Below are 24,632 nucleotides of genomic sequence, written 5' to 3' on the forward strand. Positions count from 1 at the left end.
TGCTAGGGAGTCTGACATTTCCTTGATAAATCGTTGTCATGGTGGTGTTTTAGTAGTGATTCAATTCCACTTTGTAGTATCTGCAAAGCCTATATCAGTAAATTATAAAGCCTTTCAAATTAGCAAAAGATGGTTTGGGTTCCATGAGCTTAATTCAGAGCAGATTATGCAGCTTGAATTCTTGACCAAACATATAAAGATAGACCCCAAGTGAAAAAGGGCCAACTTCTGACGCGAAATCTGCAGCATATTTCATCATCAGTAATTTGACACTGATTATATATATATATATATATATATATATATGTGTGTGTGTGTGTGTGTGTGTGTGTGTGTGTGTGTGTGTGGATAAACATGTATAGCCCTGCGTGATCAACTTCTCTTCTCCAGATAATGAATGGTTTCCATCAAAAAGAAAATAAATGTTGCTTTTCAAGTAATTAGAGACCTGCGCTCTGGTGATAAAGATATAATTAAGAAGTTGTTTCATTCAAAAATTGCATAAGAATTTTTTTTTTCTTGGCTAGGAAACTTTCTGGCTTGCTCTTTAAAGGCATTTCTTACTTTATATATATGTAGAAACCTAGGCTTAATGCCCATAGTAAGTGTTGAACGAAAACACCTGGTAAGTAATATTTTCTTTCATGTCTGGTCGAAAAGAAAAATCCATTATACTTATTCTCTGATAACAGTTATTAATAAATCAGCATTAATTTAGTTCAGATGCCGTTTTTGGCAGGAAAAATGTAAAAAATATATGATATAGTCCATATTAATTAGAAAAGCGGTACAACATTCCTATATATGTTTTCTTATAGATGAAGAAATTATGGCTGCAATGATACTGCCAAGTGGCATTCCAGAGAAGAAAAACTTGCTGTTTCAGGCAAAAGCTAATTTAATTATTGAAACAAGGTTGAGAGCTTCTATTAATCAATACACTCCTGTAATAAACATGAATCAACTGATCAGTTACTCTCCCTTCATTATTGACGACGCACGCAATATTATATCCTTAGATTAAAATCTAACAAGACTTCTCTTAAAATACAATCATCGAATTAGCAACACAGCTAGAGCTAGCGCAGAAGTCGTGATGCCCAGATACTAACTATAATTTATAACCATGAGAAGTCTTTCTTCCAGTTTACTTCATCATTACTGAAATAAAACCCATCCTCTCTCACCAACCAAGAGCACATCCTGAAAGGGCTGCAACGCTGAAGATCCCTTGGAGCCTTAAAGGCATCGAACTTCCTCCTCATTGCATCCCACTTCATGGTGCACCAGAAATGATTACTGCACCAGAAGTTGATCTGGAGTCTCCAACTAAAATCATCACCTTCCTGGAGGGCACGTCCACCGAGATCATCACTGTCTGATGAGCACCATATGACTAGTGGCAGTGACGAGTTGTTTGTGAACCCATTGATGACACGAACATCGTACTCTAGCCCACAGAAATATTCTGGTTGATATATTGACATGAAAATCATGCCTATGGCGAGGCTAACTACAAGAAAAATCTTAGTGAGAACCTTCATGTTGTGACTTTTGAGATGAAAATACTCTCGAAGACTTTAATATATAGTAGAAGCACTAGTCATTTGTCCGGTGCTTTGCTGTTTCAGACCAAAAAGTTTTCAATACAAAAACTGATTGTGGATACATTTCCAATGCTTTATATTAAGGAAAAAAATTAATTGTAAATTAAAAACTTCATGCATATATTTAACCCATTTATTTAAATTTATCTAAAATAAAACTAAATATGTTCTGGTCCAACATCCCACATATATATTTGAATGAATTAAAGTGTAAAATATAGGGATCGAAGATAAAAAATAAAAAGTTTTTTAAAATATAAAACAAAACAAGCCTGGCACATGTGTGGGTCCATATGTCTGGCCCATCCAAAAAATCTTGGCCCATGTGTTAGGCCTCTTTAATTTTTTTATATGAAAAGGTAAACGATACGTTGTTTGTTAGCCAAGTTTTTGATGACTAAAAGGTCGCTGGAAAGTTTGGTCATTAGTTTTTTTACCTAAAAATTCAATTTTAAACCTTTTTTTCTACCCAAAATACATAAAAAAACAAATTAGAAACCTTGATAAACCTATTAATGACTTTAAATAACTTTAAAATCAGTCAAAAAATCAAAAATTAACTTGAATTCAAAACATTTATCGAGCTCAGATTTATCATCTCAAGTGATAGAAAGGAAAAGGAACAACTAAGTGTCATTCCCCTCATCAAATGTAATCTATTGACACCAAAATCAACATTTTTTAAGGCTAGAATTAGTGTCAATCAAGATTTTCTCTCTTTTCAACTAAAATTTGATTATTTTCTTTACTCTCTTAAATCAGGGACATTAAATAAAGAAAATAAAGTTTTATATCAAAATTAAAATTTCAAAAACCAAAATGTAATGAAAATAGAAATTGGAAAGTATAAGGGCCAAAGTGAGCTTTTTGTGGGAACTTTAAAGTGCCACATATTATCCTCGCCTTTTTCTTTTTGGTACACTATTTTTCAACCCCGACCTTTCTTAAAAAATTAGAGCTGACTAGTTATTAATTTGGCAAAAAAAAAAAAACTTAAATCGATGAGAAAAACTTCAATGACTAAAATAAAAAAAAAATTCATTGTAGTAATCCACAATGAATTGTGAAATGGTGCATAGTGTATTTGGCCATGCCATTAAATAATTTCTATAGTGTGTGCATGTGAGTTGTATTTGAAAGTCTAATCATTGATGAAATCTTCATGTTGGTACATATAATTTCAATTTCTTACCTATTCTAATACATATTTTTTATATATATAGACTTTTTTGTAATTTTAAATGGTATGCATTTTTAAGATAATGATTAGTTTTTAAGGCTAAATAAAATTTGTTTATCTATTTATTTATTGGTATATGACTATATGTTCTTTAATGCTATGACTATTTATTCCTCTATGTATAAAAGATCTAATTAAAAAAATCATATATAGAATGATTTGCTATGTTTAGCATAATTTAGACACCAACACAATAAATGGAGAGTCAAAGTTCCAATTGGGGTTCTAATTTTGTATCGGTTCAAATATATTCAACTTGTGCATTTTGCTCTTCTCTGTTCAACAAAAAACTTATTCAACCCAGCCTGGCTCATGACATGTGTCCCAAGTGACATTGAGGCGAGCTATATGTAAAAAAGGGTAAAGTTAAAAAAAAGAGTCGCCATCTAATTTTATGGATAAGTCATGAACCTATAAGACTATATGGATCAAAAGGGACCCAAAGGTCACCACTCATTCTTGATGGGCTTATGTGGGATATGCTGATCCAACCTAAATTCACTTGTACCATGAACACATAGAAATATGTTTTCAACAATTCAAATATCTAATCTTCAACATCCAGGAATAGTCAACCTCTAAGAGAGCTCTCTTTTTATTTTTCATTATTATTCCAAGTCTAGCATTGTAGGTGCAAGAGGGAAGTTTGACCTTTAAAGGGATGAGGTATGTTGTAATAACTATCAATTAATGAACAAAAATATGAACATACATGCTATAATGAAAAGACTCAATTAGATTGGATATGGAGTAACCTTTTTAAAGGGTGACAAGAGTCATTAAATGCTTGAAGCCAAGCAAGAGTCCAACAACCACTTTAATATTGTAACATTCGTAATTTTTATAGAAAGAGGTTTTGTCTAATTTGCCATGGTGTCCAAAACTAAGATCTAGGATTTAAATGCTTCTTCGTAAATCTCGATAACGTATATTATTCCATTCATTTTGAGAATAAAAATTGAAAATTCTTATTCATTTGAAAATATAAGAAATGGCTTAATGAATTATCCATAAATTTTGGAAAGGTAATTTAAGACTTTTCTTCATCCAAAAATATAAAAATAGTTAACATTTTTAACCCATACATTTTGAAAAGAAAAAATCAAAATTTTATTCATTAAAAAACAAGGTAATATAAAAAACAACTTGTTAGCAAGCTATCCTTTGAAAACTCTTTTATACCAGACTATTATGACATTTTATCTTTGGAACTTATAATGATTGGACTTATTGTGATGTCACTTCCACTTGCTTTTTACAAGAGTTTATCAACTTTATCGACAATAAGATGTTAAATATATTTTCTAATCTCAATTGTGTTGTCACTCATCTCATAAAATTTCAATCATAATAGGCTTGTTTAGTGTGGTATCATAGAGAAACCCCTAAAAAAAGGTTCTAGTCATTATATGTGGGTAGGTTAGCTGACCTATTAGTTCTAAAAAAAAGGCCTACAAGGTGTATATATATCAAGGCAATGCCACATCAACTTCTAATCACAATCAAATATAATCTCAATGAGAGTTTGAGGTTTCATGCATGCTAGTCTAGGACAAAACCCCATTAGGACATCATTAATTCTTTATACTAGCCTAAAGCAATGTAAATGAAAATGACGCGTGGTGGGTGCATAACACAACTTCATATCCAATCTGATATGCATGACAAAAAAATACATAATCAAGAGCATAAAAATAAGAAAACAGTTCACATAATATAAGCAATCACATAAAAATAAAAGCCATAACAATCACATATTTCAAATCAGGAAAAAATCATAACCCTTAATAAATTCTTAGTGTAGTCGTCATTATATCGCAGGAGACATTGAGGCAAGCTATATGTAAAAAGGGTTAAAATAAAAAAAAAGAGTTGCCACCTAGTTTTATAATAATTAAGAACCCTAAATGACCTATTAGAGGTTCTAGATAAAGGGGTTGATCATGTAATAGGAAAAATAACAATTATTCTACACATTCTACCTAAGATAAGCTACATTATTGTTTATCATAAAAATAAAAAATGTTTGATGTGCTTAATATTGTATAAATTAATATATTTTGTTTTAAAATCTAAACTAAAAAAGTAGTTTTGAATTTAGTCTTGAGGACAACCTAATCCTTAATTAGACAATAGTTAGGCATTATACCAGCATGAATGGTTAATTATTGATGTGAATTGGACCCGTAAGGATTATATGGATCAAAATGGACTTATAGGCCACAACTCACTCTTGATGGGCCTTTGTATGCATTGATTTAGCCCAAATTTGCCTATAGTATGAATGCATGTCAATATGTATTCACTAATTCAAATATCAGATAGTCAACGTTCAAGGATAAGAGCTGATAATGAATCTTCTAATCTGGGTTAAGTTCTCAAAATAAATGATAGTTTATACATCACATATAAAACAAGACACATAATGAACGATAAAAAATTTATAGTTGCCAATTCAAATACTCGATAGTCAACATCCAAGAATAAAAGTAAAAAATGGGTCATCTAATCTTGGGTTAAGTTCTCAAATAATAGTCCATACACAATACAATAAACAAAAACAATAAATTTCTAAACCGAGGCTAAACTGTTATGCCACAGATATTTAACAATACAAAAAATAAATCCTCAGCGACTCCATGCCATTGGAGTTACCACACAACGACGTGTAATATATCAAACATCCACCACAAACCATAAAAATCATAATTCACAACAATCAATGATATATTTAAAATTATTCAGCAAAAAATATTTAGTGGTTTGAAAATGACCTTCGAGAGTTGCTAACATCGACTGAAAGCTATTGAAAAATGATCCGGGCAGTAGTGGCGCGTGGCTAGCACACGCAGATAATGAAGGATGAGCTGGATAGTGATGGTGTATGGATTCCACGCGTCGAATCTGAACCTATAAAAGACTCATCAACGATTGAGATTTTGGGCTGGTCTGGTTGTTGTAACCTCCGGGTTTGATTCGAGCTGTGATTAGGGTTGATTTTGGGACTAATTTATATATGGTGTGACTGAGGTGATAATTGGGGTTGATTTTTTGTTTTCTTTTTGGTATTTTTTTTTTAGGGGGGGTTTGGAGATGAAATTTATGGTTGTTGATTTTAGGTGGTCTGTCACTTGGTGGAGAGAAAACAGGCTATCATGGATCTTTTAAGGCTGCTACTATGGTGGCGAGTGAGTGGATGGTGATGGTGGTTTTTTATGGATCATGGGTTTAATGAAGATATGATCTGGGTGGTTGTTGTTTTTGTGAGACGAGGCTTATGGATGATATTGAGGAAGATGATGGATGGTAGTTTATGAATGTAGACGTTGATGATAGTTTCTACTCTAACCTTCTATTTATAGTGTTAATAACTCTAAAAAAATAAAATCTAACAATTAATTAGAAGATCTCTAAAGATTTTAAATCTTTGAATTTTCCTATTGTTTAATTTTTTATTATCTTGGTCACTTTTTTTTTTCTCATCATTTCACTCCCTATTTTTTTTCTTTGTTTTCTTTTATTTTATTTTATAAAAACTTGTCACACAATAAAATAAAAGAAAGTGCCAAAAATAATAAAACAACCATAAGTCAACTGAATTGCATTGAAAATATTATTTTTTTTAGAAAATTTTTATCTTTTTCAAAACATGTTGGAAAAAGAAGGTCTAAAAAGGTGAGCTAAAATTCCAAAAACTAAGAAAACCAAACTAGAAAAAAAAAAGCCCAAATTACCGGATTAGAAAATAAAAAAAAAAAATTCAATCCAGTTTCAATTTTAAAAGTTTGAAAGCAATAAACCATACCACACCAAATCAATTCAACTAACATTAAACCTTATTTTATAAAAGAAAAACCTTAAAATTATTGACGGTCCAAAATCAGAGCTCAGAAAAGAAAAGGCCGGAAGCCAGCTCGCTCCCCAGGTTTACATCAGGAGAAATAGGTTGTCGGTGATGGTGACGCTTTTAACATTAACGAATACAGTTGTTGATGGCTATAATTAATTTAACTTGTAACAGAGTGTTTTTTTATTGTTTTTTCAATTTTTCTATCAAATCTTTTGATGCTTCCTGTCAAAATCCTACCATGTCAGTTATTATTATCACTATTATTATTATTAAAATTTGAAAGCGTGCTTAAGGATGATAAGTTAGACTACAATCATTCATAATCAGCAATTCATAAAAAGAATAATATCCGCATGCTATTCTTATATATTCTGTGCGTTTTTTTATATTAAAAGATTTATTGGATTCTAGATTGTACAAGGGAGGATACTTTTCTATTTTTTATTATATCATAATCAGATAAATTAAAATTATTAAAATTAAAATTGAAAAACTCATGAAGAGTAAAATTGAGAAAGTTTGGAGATGAAGAAGGCTGGTTTATTAAGAGTATTTGAGAATATAGTAGTAATTCTTTTTTAAAGTATTTTTTATTTATAAATATATTAAAATTATATTTTTTTTATTTTAGAAAAATTATTTTTGATATCAGCATATTAAAACAATTAAAAAATATATAAAAAATTAATTTTAAATTAAAAAAATTAAATTTTACCTATTCTTATTTCAAACACAAAACAAAACAAGAAACAAGGACAAAGTGTCAACTTCGTGAAAAACGTGGTATGGTAAAGGAATTTTCAAATGAAAAATGTCTTGGATTTTGCGACATTTTTCCTCTCTTTTTTAAATTTAACAACCACTTTTCCTTTTGACCTTTTGCGTCATTTTTGTCCCCGCATGGTTTGGTAATGCTGTTTAAGCTGTTTTTACCCTAGCTAGCAGCTACAACTTAAAAATCTGTTGGATAAAGCAAAAACTCATGTGAGAGCCCACCGAAAATTGTGGTCTAGACACAAGTTTTGCAATGGCAAGAAAATCTGTGGGCACGTCGTGGACAGACTGGAGAGGAGCAAAATTGTCATTTGTGACCTCTGTAGAGTTGAAATACCAATTTTAACCCAACAATTTGAGCCCGTGACATGTATTAATCATAGTGATTAAACCAACTTAACAGATCAATTGAGTGATTGATGCCTGACCCAAACCAGGCTTTCTTTTAAATCAAAATGAATAATAATAATTCAGTAAAACCTAAGCAACATGATAGGTTAGCTTACGACATATAACTAGACTAACTCTAAATTGATATTTTTATTTTTATTTAAAATTATATCATTTTAAGACATAAAATTTGTTCATGGAAATCCCTTGGAGATTAAAAGAATCCAGAGCTTTTATTTTAATCCCTCATTATCCAAATGTAATTTACTTCAACTCTCATACGAGTGGAGCAATGTTGTAACCTCAAGATCTTGTTGAGCAATGGTTAACATAAAACCGTGCCAAGCATATTTATTTGCTCATAACAAATTTATTGTAATTAATTAAGGGCTAACTAAATCATAAAAATGTTAAACCGAAAAACTCAGTGCTAATTGAGAAAACTAAATAGAGAAGCCTCTTTCATTCCTTGTGCATCAGGTTTTGCAATGAAAAATCTATTTAAGAATGAATGTTTCCGCTAAATTTATAGCATTTGGAGTTTAGAATTGTTGTGATTACGGGTCCATGACTTGGGTTTATTCTTGAGATTGAGAAGTGATGGCATTTTCACAGCACATTAAATTTGTATTTTGAAGATTTGAGAAGAGGAGGCAAATAAACATACCTGCTCAGCACTTAATTCTTTTATTTACATCGATTCCTGCAGTGCCTCCACAATTTGGAGTCAGTAACTTGGTCCTTGGTCTTCTGTAGACAATTTTCCATTGAAGAGCTAAAAAATGGAACTTAATCATTACCAGCCAAGCCAGTTAAGTGAGAAACGACGTCTTCAAGGCAAGAAAGGTGACTCAAGAACTTGTCATGAAGTTCAGAGGATTCGAAGTGATTTTCCTGCCACTGGGAAATACCACCACCAATTAACTTCAGACCACTCTGGAGTAATTCCATTCCCCTGCTGATTCCATCAGGGAGTTTCCGTCTCTTTTTTGACACAATGTCAACATTAATCTCCATACTTTCACACTCCGTAGCATCTATATGTATCCTTGAGACCTTCTGAACCATTTCTTTTAGTGTCATACCTTCCGTCACAAGCAACTCAAGCTGCTCCATGCTAGGCGTAGTGTTAAGAAGAGCTGTTTCCTTCTCCAGAAATGCCTTCAAATCGGACATAAACCTCTTCTCGCTTGCTTCATTTCCTGACATTAGATCATAAGAAAGCGATGCATTTTGTGGCACAAATCTCCATAGCTGATTGCAAGAAGTACGAGCAGCAAAATATCCAAATGCTTCAATTGCAAGATGAACAAGTGCCCAATGCCGCTCCCTGAATAGCATGTGGTACAACTCCCACACAGCAGAGCTTTTTGCACAATCATCACTCTCTGTCATCTCCATGTCTCCAAGTCCTCCCATAAAAAGAGCAAGATATGGTATGCACTGATACAATTGGGTACTTGATGCTGCTGGCGCTGAAACAAACAGGGTTTGAAGTTCCAATATGACTCCCTCCATCTCATCAGATTTGTATAGATGCTTCATATTTGAGACAATCCCCAGCGTTCCACTCAAAAGCTTATAATAGTGTTCCTTCCTTATTTTTTCCACAGGGTTCCTGAAGTTACGAATTATAGCAACTAAAAACTTCAGGGTCTTCATGTCAACATCAGATATGCTAACCTGCCTACAAAACATAAAACTTTTGCCATTATTCCTATCAATAAAAAAAATAGGGATAAGGATAAATCGGTTTAGGAATTCTCCCACACATCTATGATTTTAAATTAAAGGGTCATTCATAAAAGTTTGATACCGTTGGCAAGGTCGTGGTAACAACAACATAAAACACGTTTTGAAGATAAAAGAAAGAATCAATCATCACTTAAAGAGTGAGAGAAGCACTGCAAGGGGAAGATCAGATTTTAATCCTGTATGTGAAAACTACTCAAAAGCTATGATGTTAGAGGCAATGCATAAGCTTGGTAGTTTGGTCAGATTTGCTAAATGCAAACGAAAGAATTTTTTTTCCATTTTCTTGGAATAGCTCGTACATTGTATGTAAATAAAAGAAACTGGTTACTCACTGTGCTCGCAAGGAAGCAGATAGAGCATGAACTGGAATCCCAAATGCACCAGAACTACATGTAGTCAACATTTCATCATCAAAACTCCCTATGAAACCAAAATAGTCTGTAATGATCTTCTCTTTTGCAGTACTTCTGATGCTATCGGATAGTGAATTTAGAGGAAACCCTTCCAAGAGCAGTGCTACGTACATAACTGATGACAATTGAGATCTTCCATCACCAACTACAGAGCTGTAAACACGGTCTGCCATAGGTGTTGTACCATTAGCAAGCAAGCAAATTATTCTTGCTACTTTCCTCAGAGGAGAACCTGGAACAAGAAATGACTCTGGAGATTCCAGGAGCTTCAGTAATGAGCAAAATTTATCAATAATGCTATTCACCATGTCCATTTCAGCATAACGCACCAAAAAGCACCAAAGTTCCATTACAATCTCCCGGCAAAGAAAATGTGGATGGAAAAGATTCTCAAGCAGGAAAACCTCTAATTCTTCCCAGGCAAAACTTGAAGACACCACAATCATGAAGGTTTTTAGTGCATGCAATAGAGCAGAAAACATAGGCTGCCAAACCAATTCCTGTGCTTTCCCTGAACCATATGGCACAGGAATCTGCAAATCAAGAACGAAAGAGTATACATCTTCATCAACAAGCATATCCAGAAACCATCTAAATTTTCTAGTGATCTTGATCTTTATGTCTTCTTCAAGAACCATGGAGTATCTCAACAAATCATGAAACAATGCAACCCTGCCAAGCAACAATAATCTTGCTTCAGACATAGCTTCACAGCTCACAGAAAAGATTTCAACCATCGAAGTCATGCGAGAAAAAATAATTGAACCTTCATGCATAGAATTTGAGCAGGACTCATCACTGAACAACCAGTCCAGAAGTTTAAACTTGTGCTCCTGTTTCACTTCAGTTGAATTGAGTAAAGAATTCAGCAAATCCATTGATGTCTTCTCCAAAAGTTCTGAAAACACTTCACTAGCAGTGTTCAAAAGTTTTTCATAGCTCAGTAAAACTTTAAAGGTTGAGATCATTAGGACACAGAGTGTCACCTCCTTGTACACCAAATATGCTTGGCATGGATAGAGGGAAGATATTTTCACTACAGTGGTAAGGTAAAACTTGGATGGAAGAAATGCCCTTCTGGCTTCAGTTAAAGAAATGTTTTCCTTCAGTGAAGAAGACCAAGCCTCGGCTGCACACCTAAGAGGTTCATTCACCAGTGAAATTAGGGTTACAATAATATCCTGAACGCTTAACATCTCTTTTGACACCCTCTTCCCTTGCTGAAGCAAGGTAACCACACCTTTCCATGACACATTGAGAATGGTTACTAGACTTCCACCATCATTTCCTGCAAGGATCCCCAGTTCACACAATTTCTCTGTTGAACGTTTTGTTATGTTTGTAACATGATTCATTATATTGGCTCTTTCTGAATCTATATTGTTTTCATCCTTCTCAGGTCTTGAATCAAAAAGATCCCAATTCACAGCATCAAAATACCCTTTGCATAGTCTCATTACAGTATCAATCAGAGTCTGTGCAGCCTTTAGTATTTCTGAGCCAAATGAGCTGATTGTCTGCTTAGAGAAAGGAAATAGAACTTTCTTAGAAAGAGATGGTAACCAAGTTCTCCAAGCATGCAATTAACATCATGAACAGGATAAGAAATTTCACCTGAAAAGACAAAAGCAAGTTAAACTTCACTTAAAATGCAATCTAAATGATCCACCCGATCATAGCCCTGGTACAATCATTATGCAGTCGTGGATATGTACTTAAATGTTTTCAAGTTATAGAGTACAATCATGTTTCATGGTTGTAGACAGTCATGGACGTCACCAAGGCCATGCATGGTAGAACTTACTCGGAACCACAGAGTGGAGTGGGAAGAAGGAGATGAAAAATACTCCATGATATGATCACGTACATGTTTTAAACTCATAGCTACCCATTTTAATGGTTTTAGAAGATCTTCATCAAAAGATACAGAATTATTAAAGATGTTCAATATTATGATTTCCTGTAAGCTTGCCAACAAATAATCTACCATTGACTATCGCGGCCAGTACAATTGTTGTATGTAAAAACTGTTACCAACAATATCGGAAAAAGGGATTTCAAGCAAGCAGCCTGATCTTTACCAAGTCACAAACTATTCAATGATATAAAAGCATAGGATTAAAAAGAAGCAAAAGACCTGGTACCTTAAACTCTGAAACTACGTCTTTTATCAGATTTAGCTGTTCCAAGATGAATCTCTCAACAATAGCTGCTGATGCATTGTCAATAAAAACAGGGTGTCTTGTCAAAGCAACCGTACTGGCAGAAGAGAGACTCAATAAATCTAAAAGAAGCTGCAAAAGATAACTTTATGATGTCAAAAAACAAAAGCAACAACCACCGCACATTATTTGTAAAATAGATGATAATAATCATGGAAAATTTTGTTAAGAATTTCAAAGTTCAGCTTAAAAAAGCCCTCATTTTACAGAAACGTAAACTCCACATATATTCATGACAACGTAGGTGGCCGAATTTCTTGTCACGAAGAGAGGATGTTTATCTTTGGAGAACTTGTAAAAACATCGCACGCTGATAAGGGAGGTTACCTAATACAACGCAAATTAAGTACTTAAAAACAATTTGTATAGACGATGCAGAAAGTACCTGAAAGAATAGGTTGGAATGTTCTTCTTCTTGAGATTCCTCAGTTGACATAGCAGTCATCTTCAGATGTTTTCCGCACCACCCACTTGCCTAATGCACACACAGTCTCAATAAGGTCAAGAACTGACATACCACTAAACAGAACCATACATGAATATCAACAAACTGAAGACAGCTAAAGTGGAATCCTACCTTTGTCCCAAGAACGAGAAACTGTACTAAACATCCAGACAATCCTGAATCTACATATTTCGCAGCCACACTCAAAATAGACTTGTTTAACAAGCACTGAGATATATCCAAGCAAGTGAAGTCTTCCCAAAATGTCCAGCTTGTTGTTAAGGCCAAAAAAAAAAAAACCCTCAATAACAGCATCAAACAACATATAAAAAAGAACCAGACATCTAACATAAGCATCCAAATGTAGAATGGAGGATACTGTGAGACATTCGATAACAGGGGCCAAATCAGATTTCTCCAGTAAATCAAAATCCCGAAGCTTATCAAACAGTTCGATCCGGCTCTCAACAACCTGTATTAAATTCCGAAACCTCTCGATTATCAAAACGCAAGTGAATCAATGAAATAAATCATTTCGTTATTGTTTTTTAGAGATCTAATTTCGATTTTGTAATCAAACAGACAGGAATTTGTTCGAAATAGTAGAGTACGAATTTCTCAAAAAAAATAAAATCTAAATCCAAACCTAACATTGAAAGAGGGAAATAAAGAAATTGAAGGAGCTTACATCTGAAGATTTGATGGCTTGAAGGAGATTCTGCAGCTCCTTGCTGGAGCTTTTTCTCTCCATTTTTCGTTTTCTTTGTTTCTGTGTTTGTGTTTGGTTATCTGGTTTGAATTTTTTTTTTTTTTTTTTGTGGTGGTGATTGTATTCTGCTTACGCTTTCCCGCCTTCACTGAAAATTAAAGAGGGAGAGCTAATGCTGGAATTACAATTGAGTCCTTTTTCTGTTTTTTCGCCTTATTAACCTCAGGGGCAAGCTTTAAATTTACCATCCAATTACTGAAATGTGTATAAAAATAATTAATTTAATCCTTTGTATATCGTGTTCAAGTCATAGAAATATCTAATTAATTAAGTATGATTTATGGGAAGTGATGAATAAAAATAAATCATTTATGTTACATTATTTAATTTTTATTTGTTTTATAAATAGAATAATTATTTTTTTTTCTATTATATTTTTTCAAACGATTATTTTATTTTATTCAGAGTTCCACAATCAATTGTTTTAATATCATCATTAAGAAATAATTATTTATGTAGTGATATATTTGTTAATTCCATAAATAAAATTACTATTTTATTTTACCCATTTATAATTTATAAATTTAAATACCTAATTAATATTATTTAATTCTGAAAATAATTGACTTATTTTAGTTTCAATTTAATATACATACATGTATATATAATTATTCTTGAAGATATATAATATATATATAAATTAAAAACTGAAAGGCCAAAAGAGGAAAGGGTGTTTTTAAATTGAAGGGGAACAAGTACGGATAGTTAGGAAATTAAGAATGTTGAGATAAGTTGTCAAATGAAACATAGACTTATCCTAAAAGGATAGGAAAATAATTATGAAATGAGACATTTTTATCCTTACCCTTTGTGCACACGAAACAATTTCATAAGTAAATTTACACTTTACATGAAAATATTTTTGACTAAATATTATTATCATTGCTAAATACATTTTTCTGAAACATCGATTGGATACAGCTGCAGGCTGTAGCCATTTGTTTTCTGTGAAAATATTTTAACCATAATTTTAAAACTCGATCCAATCTTACAAGTTGATTTAGAGTTAAAACTAGATCGGATTAAAAAAAATAAAAAAAATCATGATTTGATATGACCTGAATGACCCGACAGGGTTGACCCAGCAAATCCCGATAAAAAACTCGATTGCATCCTATTGATTTTTGTTTTTTTTTTTTACTAAAACGACATTATTTTGATTGTTATAAAAAATAGAAATTGACCCGGGCAATTCGATGACCCAGTCAAAATCTGAAACCCGGATCTTGGATCGGGCCGACCATCAAACCGGATTTAAAAACTATGATTCTAACTCATTCTTGCTTCTTCTTTTTTATCAATGTCATTCATTTGTATTTTTTTTTTGTAAGAAAATTGAAGAAAAGATACGGGGCATTAGAGTGGACTGATGGTATTCCAAACTTGATATATATTTGGTAATGTATGCATAATATTTTTTAAGATTATTTTTTAATTAAAAAGATATTAAAATAAAATATTTTTTAGATTTTTTTCTGATATTAATACATCAAAATTACTTAAAAATACCTAAAAATATTAATTTATTAGTTTTTAAAATAAAAAATAATTTACAAGGCATAAACTATCAATGTACCAATTGCACGTATACAACAATTGACCGCGACATAAACACCTGCATCTCTGTGTTTTTGGGTTCATTAAAAATGTTGAATGGCAAACATCAAGCATCAAATATACTATTAATTTATTAAATTATCAGAATATTATCAGTTTTATATTCAAATTATTTTTTATATCAATTTATTAATTAAATTATTTTGGTTTTTAATTAAACGCTTTTATTATAATCACTTGATAGAAACATTAAATTCCTACAAGATGACATCATTTTTTTTTATTATATATATATGTTGGTGGGGGGGGGGGGGCTTAAAACTAAATAGAAGTCCTTAGAAATTTTTTTCTTATGGGTCTGAGAATGAAATAATATTGAGACTACCTATATAATATTTGGTTGTATTTTTATAGTTTGTCAAAAGTTGAAATATCACAATCTTTCCAGAGTAGAGTCGACCAAACTATTCCAAATCGATTTTTCTTGATGTGTATTAATGTAGGTGTTTTTGCAAAAGTACACATTAAATTAATATTTTTCAAGTTTTTTTTTTTTTTTGCTTTCCACAATATCAGATCTAAACAATACATACAATAGCATGTAAAAATAAGACACTTTAAAAAGCACTTTCAAAGGTAATTCCTTTTTTATAATAGTCAAGGTCTTAATAATATTAACTGGGTGCTCGTGTTAGAAAGCTAATGATAAACTAGCAAAAAACAAAAACAAAAATTATATATACAAAATTAAAAAAGAAGAAGACAAAAATAGATAAAACCATGCAATTATACTTTTGAAGGTAATGTAAAAGCATTATCAAACATAGCTTTAATCTCAACTTCAATCTTAATCTTGAGGAGGTAGAAAATCTGGTGTGTGGCTAGCTTTCTCGTCTTTCGCAACATCTTGACATGAGCTACACAAACCTTGGTCAAGCAGCTCATATAGCTTCCCTTCTTTGGAGGGACCGACCTAGCTACTCAATTCCCTGCGTTCTTAATTAGGTTCATCAAAATTTAAAAGAGTTGAAATATGTTAACCTATTTTTTTCCTTTTCCTCTTCCTTTCTTTCATCTGTTCGGAGAAATATCTCAATCTATTTGACTGTGAATTTCGCGGAACACCTTGTTAATTAGCTTGGATATCGGTGGTATCGTATTTGAATACAAAGATTAGAGACAGACTAGACGTTTATATATGTCGCAGGTGCGCGACGTCGCGGCGATCATCCACCCTCAAATGGGTAGGGAGGTATATATATCTGGTAAATATAGGGAGACAAGGAATTCTTTGTCTCTAAGCAATGAAAAATGGTGTGGGAGTCGCCACCTAGTATTTTGGTCACTAGGAACCCTAACTGGTCTCAGAGATTGGGTACGGGGACTGGTTGCGTAAAGGGAAGGTATTAGCACCCCAAATACGCCCTACCTAAGATAAGCTGCATTGTTTATTTGTCTGATAAAATTCAAGGTCTCGTTGTGTTTTCTAGTTGTTGGTCCGTCTATGGTTCAAGAAAAGTCCTCCTCAATAAGGAGGTCTTTATTTTATCGGGTAAAACCCAACCGTTCTAATGTCTATGTATGTTGGTCCGTCTATGGTTCAAGAAAAGTCCTCCTCAATAAGGAGGTCCTTATCTTATCGGGTAAAACCTAACCGTTCTAATGTCTATGTAAAAAAAATCATATTTTTAATATCAGGAATACGTTTTATGCATAAATTCGTAATCCCATATACTAAAAGAAGACAAAACGATTTTTTAGAATTTTTGAAATATTGGCCTAGTTCTCATGGCTTGAATAAACTGGTTATTAAAGCCAAAGTGCATGCTAATACATATATTATTTTTGAAATTTCCTTTGTTGTGTGAAAATATGATGTTATAATATTTATATATATATATATATATTGGAGAGACTAGGCCGTATTTTAAAACAAAACGTTTTTTAATTATGTATTTTTTTTATGTTTTGACGCAAATCGGGTATTTTAATACTGGGTTTGTATCCTTACGGTATAAAAATACAACCAAATATTAATCCACTTTGATAAAAAATATGCAGAAAAATCAACAATATTTTTAAAGATATTCTTAGAAAATTTTTTGAAAGCAAAAGACATTTTTTATTTTGAAAATCTTTGATGTTTTGATGAAAACCGGGTATTTTAATACCGGATTTGTATCTTTACAGTATAAAAATACAAACCGATATTGATCAAGATACAGTAATAAAATCACAGAAAAATCACATATTTTGAATAATTTTTTTGAAGAATTTACACAAATTATGTATATATATATATAATACAACAAACAAATAATATACATAATATAAAATTAAATTGGGCTGGACTCAGCCCCAAGGTGCTGGGCCGATCTCGGCCCAAAATGAATTGGGCCGACTTCAGCCCAAAAACCTAATATTCCCTTCTGGGCCAAGCCCGGCCTAGAAGGCAGGGCTGGGCCAGGAACCGCCTGGCCCAGCAACCAAAACGGGCGGGGGGAATTATTTTCCCCCCCACCTCTGCATGCAGAACGCTACTCGTTCTGCATGCAGAGAAGGAAAAAAAAATACACAAGAGTGAGGGCGGAGAAGAGTTACCTGGCGCGGAGGCAGTGGCTTGCTGCGTTTCTGGCGATGCTGTGGCGGAGGCTGGTAGCGGCGTCTTGGCTCACGGACGGCGGCTCCAAGCAGCGGCGGCGGTGCTCTGTTTTTTTAGTGTTTTCCCGTGACAGCCCTCCCGGTTTGTTTTCCTCAAATTTTCAACTCTTTCTATGTGTCGGTCTTCCTTTTTTTCTTCCCTTCCCTCTCTTCTCTCGGTCTGTTTTTTTCTTTCCTCTGTTTTTTTTTGTTTTCTCTCCTCTCGGTTTCTCTCTTCTTTCGGGTCTCTCTCCTCCTCTCTTTCAGTTCTTTTTTTTCTCTTTTAGTTCTTTTTGTTCTATATTTATAGGAGCGAAAAGGCGCTGGGCCCTTCATTAGTGCGCCTGGGGAGCGGGTTTCGCGGCGGCTGGTCGGCCACCACCTGCGACAGCAAGGCGCCGCTAACTTGCTTTCGGCAGGGCGAGCGGCCGGTCGGCCAAGGGCTTCGGTCGGTGCTCCAGGGCGTGGGGCTTCGGGTCGGTGAGGTGTGTGGTCCAGGGAGAGAGGAAATGTGTTTTTTAAAGAAGAAACAACAAAAGGAAACCATTTTTTCTTTCCTCCCGTGCTGCATGTCCAGGGAAGGAAGAAAGAGGAACAGTGTTGTTCAAAACGACACCGTTTCGTGTTTTTTTTTAATTATGAAACGACGTCGTTTTGGATAAAACGCGCCGTTTCATTTAAAAGTGGCGCCAGAACGCGCCAAGTTTCAAATCAGCCCTTAATCATTTTTTTTTCAATTGCATCCCTGCCAATTTCGATCTCCGCCCCTCTTGTTGGCTGCATTTTTCACTTTCGTCCTTGGCCTCTGATTTATGCAATTGAGCCCTTAATTGATCAATAAACTTTCAATTTCTTCAATTAGGCCCCTGAATCTATTAATTGCAGCCCCTCCATTTACGCGCCTCTTCCAATTTGGTCCCTGGTTTTGGATTTTCTCAATTAAGTCCCCAATTGGCCCTTAAACTTCAATATTTATGCAATTAAGCCCCTGATTTGACCTAATAAATTCCTAAAAAATATATTTTGGCCCCAGAACTTAAATTTCTTCTAATTAAAGCCCAAATTGACTTAAAAATCAATTTTTCTGGCAATCAAATCCCCTATAAATCCATAAACATCCAAATTTGGGCTTTTCTCCTCAAATTTCAAATTTTCCTTCTCAACAGAGCTCTCTCCTTCAAGAATATACTGTCAAAAATCCAATCTTTATATTTTTAACCTCATTGATCAATTTTCCGACCATTTTCTGAGCGCTTCTACCTCCTGTTATTTTTCTAACCTCCTGTGGCTATATATATATATATATTGTGGAGACCTAAAAATGGGTTACAACAATATATACAAGAGTTTGTGTTGAAATTAACAAACTTGTCTAACTCTCCAAAAGTACTGAACTCATGAATAGCTAATGTAATCAATATTCTGCTAACAAGTATCCATGACCACGATCCAGAAGGGGGAGGGCAGGGGGACAGCACAAGAGAGGAATATATATATAGGCCACTGCAACTTCATGGATCATACCTAGTACTGATTTTAACAAATTAGGGTTTAATGTATCCATGGCCAGTCATCTTAATTATCTCTGATCTTTTCTACGTCTAACTATCATTCACTTGCTCCAATCGTGCAAATTTAGGAAATTACAAATACGAGGTCGAAACGCTATATAGTACCTCTTTGGCTGGTCACGAAACTAAACTCTAGGATTATATTATATTGATGGGATCATGATAAACATATATATCATCAAAGCTTGTACGTAATCATACAAGCCAATAAGTTAGAGGATTTATATAAATTAGTAAATTATCACAACCAGCTTTTATATTAAGCAAGCGCTTCCATATATTGCATTATAATGTTACACACACGCTATTACAGTCATTTATTGCTACTATATAGCGTTCATTTCTAAAGGGAAGAAGCACAAACACGAGACATGGCTAGTAGGCAGTAGCCAATAAAAACAGTCACGTATGATGGTGATCCTCCACATGGAGAACCACCAGCGCCAGCGCCACCACCATTGTAACCTTCGCCATAGCCTTCTCCAAAACCAGAGCCACTGCCGCCGCCCCCACCTCCTCCTCCACCTCCTCCTCCATAGCTTGCACCACTAGCATCGCTACCGGAGCCACTACCAGAGCCGGAGCCACTTACACCAACCATCTCCACCCCCTCCCCCTCCACCTCCACCCCCACCCCATCACCAACAAGACCACTGACAGAAGGTGACGGTAGGGGAGTGTTAGAGAATAATATAAATCATATCCTGGGACCTCACCTAACAGCTTAAGCTTTTGGGTTGAGATGGTTCTTTGACATGGTATCAGAGCCTTGATGACCAAGTGGTCACGAGTTCGAATCTCACCATCCCCATTTATTTGATAAAAATTAAGCACAAGGTAAAGTGGGCCTGTGCAAGTTTCAAGTCCAAAGGGCTTTCACTTGAGGGGGTGTGTTAGAGAATAATATAAATCATATCCTGGGACCTCACCTAACAGCTTAAGCTTTTGGGTTGAGATGGTTCTTTGACAGGGAGAATGTGGTACAGAAGTTGGAGGAGGCCCTGCTGATTGGACACAGAGGGCAAAGCTTATAATAAGCATAATTGCTGAGCAAACCAAAAGTGAATGACCCATGATTTCTAGTCACTATTGTAGGGAACGGTTTAATTTTCCTTGTACTAGTGCATGGTTATGGCAAAGGCAGTAGTTCTATATATATACTCACTCGAGGGGAGGCGTGAAGGTCGCGATAAATCTAGCTGTACCATATACTTGCATTGGAAGCGAGTAATTTGTAATAAATCTTTTATTGTCGCATCTGTAATCAACACATGTAGCTAAGCATGCATGCAGATGTTGGTCTTACATAATTGCATCATCTAATTTTATATCGAGTATGAATAACAAGCCCTTTGGTGTCATGTTTTCTGGGCCTGAGGCGTTACACTAGAGATTCGTACTCTTTTGTACAAAAATAATAATTGATATTCATAAGGGACTCTAGGTTCTTAATTAGATCTTGACCAAAAAAACAGGAATCGGGGCTTTAAGATAGCTTTTAGAAATCGAACCCTTGGACATTTGTAGAACCTTATCCAGAGAGATGAATGTTCTTCCTGTTTTTGCGTGCCTGCATGGAAAGATAACTAGTTATTAAGCCCATACTACCTGTTCTAGCTGCAGCGGTTTCATCTCCAGGAGATCTTCTCATCTGCTGCTACTGGAGTTTATGCACTGGAGTACCATTTTGAGCCTTCTGGAGTTGTGCATGGTTGTGCTTTGATTTGCATTTGGACTACATTTTCTTTGATTGTTTTGGGTAGCCATATCCTTATAACATGACTAGTTCCCTAATAAAATAAATCAATTAACTATAATATTTTAGCTAATAGTAAGGGGTGTTCGACACTTAATATATATATATATATATATATACACATATATATATAGACATTCTTTATTACGTCAATAGTTATACAATGATTTCGAGGCCAATTTTGTCCGTTGATAATTCATGTTTAGTTCAAAGTCTTACTAGCTTCGTTAGATTTTTATACACTAATCAAAATTAAGAATTTCTTTTTGGCAAAGAAAAACGCGTGGTAATTAAATAGTCTAACTTATAACAACCCCCTTTACACAGGAGAGGATGAAAAATGATTCATTTATTTATCCTCATTTAAACTGTAATTTTTTACTAATTAATTGATAATAAAATAAAAAATAAATAAAACTCGGCCCAACCGTGCTATAAGGGAGCTTGGTTGGGCCAATTGACAACAAGAGGCTCTTCTATTTACTAATTTAGTAAATAATACTATTTCAGCTTCTTTGAAGCATAGTATTTATATTAAGACTTACTTATTTACTATTCTAGTGAATCTCATTGTCTCTACCTCATCTATCAGTAAAATTATTCCAGGCTCACCTCCTATTCTCTCTCTTCTCTTCCTTTTTTTTTTTTTTTAATCTTATGTTGATTTTTTTATTTTTTAAGCGACCACCGCGTCTTAAGATTTTTTTCATATATATTTTTTAAGATGTGCTATGTATTCTTAGGTTTAGTAAAAGAGAAGAAGAATGATTCATCTTAATAACTGACTAAAAAAAAAGAAGACATTACACTTATTGCATCTCGCAATGACACCCACCTAGGGGACCTGTCCACTAGAGAATAAACATATCTTTGATCATACATATATAGATCTCTTCTTTAAAAAACACAATTTTCATCCATTTAATTATTTTTTCTTTGTTTTTCACTTGAGCAACCAAACTCAAAAACTAACTTAAACATTGAAATGTCTCTCTCGTTCCATAAGAAACTTGCACATTGTGCAGGTATCACTTCAGCCCAGAACTTAGTTAAGAAAAATCCATTTTTATATGAAGTTTTTCTACCACTTCATCAAGAAAAAGTATAAAGAACACAAGAAATATTAAAGATTTGAGAGGTTACAAACGAAAAGAAGGTTTCTTGACTTAATCTAACTAGGTACAAAAGGCTCACTTTTTCATTGTCAAATAACCAATTTAATTTAAAAGTTTAAACTGTTAGGTAAGGTCTCAAGATATATATAATTTATATTATTCTTTAACACACTTCCTCGAGTGTTTAATTATTTTGAAACTTGCACAAACTTATACTAACTTGTGTTTAATTTGTATCAAATAAATGGAGATAGTAAAATTAAAATTAACTCGTGACCACTTGGTCATTAAGACTTTAACATCATGTCAAATAATCAATTCAACTCAAAAACTTAAGTATAAATACGTTAAAATATATAATTAAACAAACATGATTGGAATAATATATAAACGTATAAGTACGTTAAAATGTTCAATTATTTTGTAACGAGCTTGGCATAGTGTTTCTAATTTTTATTACAGTCTACCAAGAAAAAAAGTTAAGCTTAAACAGTAATAAAATTACAGGATAGTTCTGATAACAGAAGCAACACCATCAGTTGGAGAATTGGGTGCAGCTAGAAGCCTAGATCAATCTCAACCCATGAATACGCGTTGGACCTGCGTATCACCAGCTCGCAATCCATCCACTGCCTGAAGAAGGAGCTTTTTTTGATGCTCTGCATGCATGTGAAATCAGTCTCAAGCAGTGCCTGACTAACGTCAGGCTTGGATCGGGAAGGCTAGGTAAGTTGCTTCTTTAAACCAAGCTCATTTGATTGGGACAACGTTTTTTCACCTCGGAGACCCCCCGGGGTTACAAGCTAGCCTTACCATGTCCGAAAATAAAGGTCAGTGCGAAGGAATAATAAATTGCATGTGTTTGGTAATTGTTTATATAAAATAGATAAAAATATAAAATAACCAAACACTCTTATAAAATTGTTTGTTGCTATATTATTTTTTATGTGGGATTTCTGATGGTTTCATCTTTATATCTTTATTTAAAATAAAAATCAAGAAAAACTTATAGATAAAATTTTTTTAGAACATAAACACGTTTTAGCAAAGACATATTGGGTTTGGTGCTAGACAGACGTAGCCACAATTATGTTTGGCAATATATCAAAACCCAAGCACGTTAGACTTGGTAGTGTGCTTAGCTCAGGCATGTTAGGTCAGGCATTAGCTAGATTCAAGAAATGATTGGGTCTTGTTGGGTATACGATCAAAGTCTCACATTGGCTAGAAGTGGGGAGGATCATGGGTATATAAGAATGGATAAATATCTTCATTGGTGTGAGGCTTTTTGGGTATAGCTCAAGAGCAAATCCATGAGGGCTTAGGCCCAAAGTGGACAATATCATACCAATGTGGAGATAGGTGGTGTCCATAGTCCTTACAAGTGGTATCAAAGTCAGGCCCCAGAGTTAGCCATGATGGATGAATCCTCGGAATGCCGAACAAAAGGTGGTGGGTCCCCAATCACGATGTAATCCATGGATCAGCTCTATTGGATAGGCGGTGTGCTGCCTTCATGGACGTGTCCTGATCCCAACACGGTGAAGATGAGTTGACCTAGAAAGAGCAAACTCTCAAGTTAGGTAGTGCTCTCCGGATGCTTCATAGACGTGTCCTGACCCCAACACGGTGAAGTAGAGAATGAAGAATCCTGGTTGGTAGAGAGTGGACGGATGAATGATCGGTTTGAGGGGAGGCTCGGTGGTCCTTTGTTCGAGAGGAGGATTGTTGGGTATACGACCAAAGTCCCACATTGGCTAGAAGTGGGGAGGATCATGGGTATATAAGGATGGATAAATATCTCCATTGGTGTGAGGCCTTTTGGGTATAGCTCAAGAGCAAATCCATGAGGGCTTAGGCCCAAAGTGGAGATAGATGGTGTCCATAATCCTTACAGGTTTAACATCATTAATTTTGTAGATTTTTATATAAAATAGTAGATGAATTATTTCTCAACAAATACATTTAATTAAACAAATCTATACTCCATCAAGTAAAAAATTACAATATATCACACAAAATCACTAGTCATGAAAAATCTTATGAATAAAATTCTACTATTATAAAAGAAAAGAAAAGAAATTATGCTATCGATTTATTACCGATGCTGTCCTTCTAATTCATACACATTTGCTATGTGGAGGTAGGTTGAAGCAATCCTATATAGCATTGAATATGGAATATTGCAAGGTAGAGGTTGCGACTTGCGAATGATAATCTGTTGTAAATTCTCACAAGAAGAAGACATCAGGCACTGAAGACAGTCCATCGAAGCTCTTGATTTTCAACAGGTCAGATTTGAACCTAAAGCAGCACTAAACCACGTAGCACACAGATTGGCAAGAAAAGTAATTCTTGAGGAACAAATTGACAAGCTGGTATTTATAAAAAAAGTTCCCGTTGATTTAGTGGACATATATAGTCCTGCATTATATATGCATGTACATCATGATATGACCTTTTCCCCCTTTTATTGCGTTGACAGTCTTCAGTTTGCATGAATTAATTACATGGATATACTAATTAAT

General features: G+C 34.1%; 3 protein-coding genes across 4 annotated transcripts; all 3 read right to left on the reverse strand.

The window, feature by feature from the left end:
* Positions 1-866: 866 nt before the first annotated feature.
* LOC133686373 (S-protein homolog 5-like) lies at positions 867-1,626 on the reverse strand. The gene has a single exon (XM_062106966.1). The coding sequence runs from the start codon at positions 1,542-1,544 to the stop codon at positions 1,119-1,121; it is 426 nt and encodes a 141-aa protein (XP_061962950.1). The 5' UTR covers positions 1,545-1,626; the 3' UTR covers positions 867-1,118.
* A 6,669-nt stretch (positions 1,627-8,295) lies between these two features.
* Positions 8,296-13,513, reverse strand: LOC133700474 (uncharacterized). 2 transcript variants are annotated; one of them, XM_062124022.1, is made up of 6 exons: positions 13,385-13,513; positions 12,829-13,168; positions 12,637-12,726; positions 12,174-12,323; positions 9,949-11,546; positions 8,296-9,479 (listed from the first exon to the last, which is right to left on the reverse strand). In XM_062124022.1, coding segments are annotated over exons 1-6 (3,009 nt in total). In that variant the 5' UTR covers positions 13,387-13,513; the 3' UTR covers positions 8,296-8,650. The 2 variants fall into 2 exon arrangements, with proteins under 2 accessions (XP_061980006.1, XP_061979997.1); XM_062124013.1 differs by having other exon boundaries at positions 8,296-9,548.
* A 6,063-nt stretch (positions 13,514-19,576) lies between these two features.
* LOC133682361 (putative glycine-rich cell wall structural protein 1) lies at positions 19,577-24,373 on the reverse strand. The gene is made up of 2 exons (XM_062105679.1): positions 24,207-24,373; positions 19,577-19,886 (listed from the first exon to the last, which is right to left on the reverse strand). The coding sequence occupies exons 1-2, from the start codon at positions 24,371-24,373 to the stop codon at positions 19,577-19,579; spliced, it is 477 nt and encodes a 158-aa protein (XP_061961663.1).
* Between the last annotated feature and the right edge of the window lie 259 nt (positions 24,374-24,632).

This window comes from Populus nigra, chromosome 1, assembly GCF_951802175.1.
Source record: "Populus nigra chromosome 1, ddPopNigr1.1, whole genome shotgun sequence".
NCBI classification, from domain to species: Eukaryota; Viridiplantae; Streptophyta; class Magnoliopsida; order Malpighiales; family Salicaceae; genus Populus; species Populus nigra.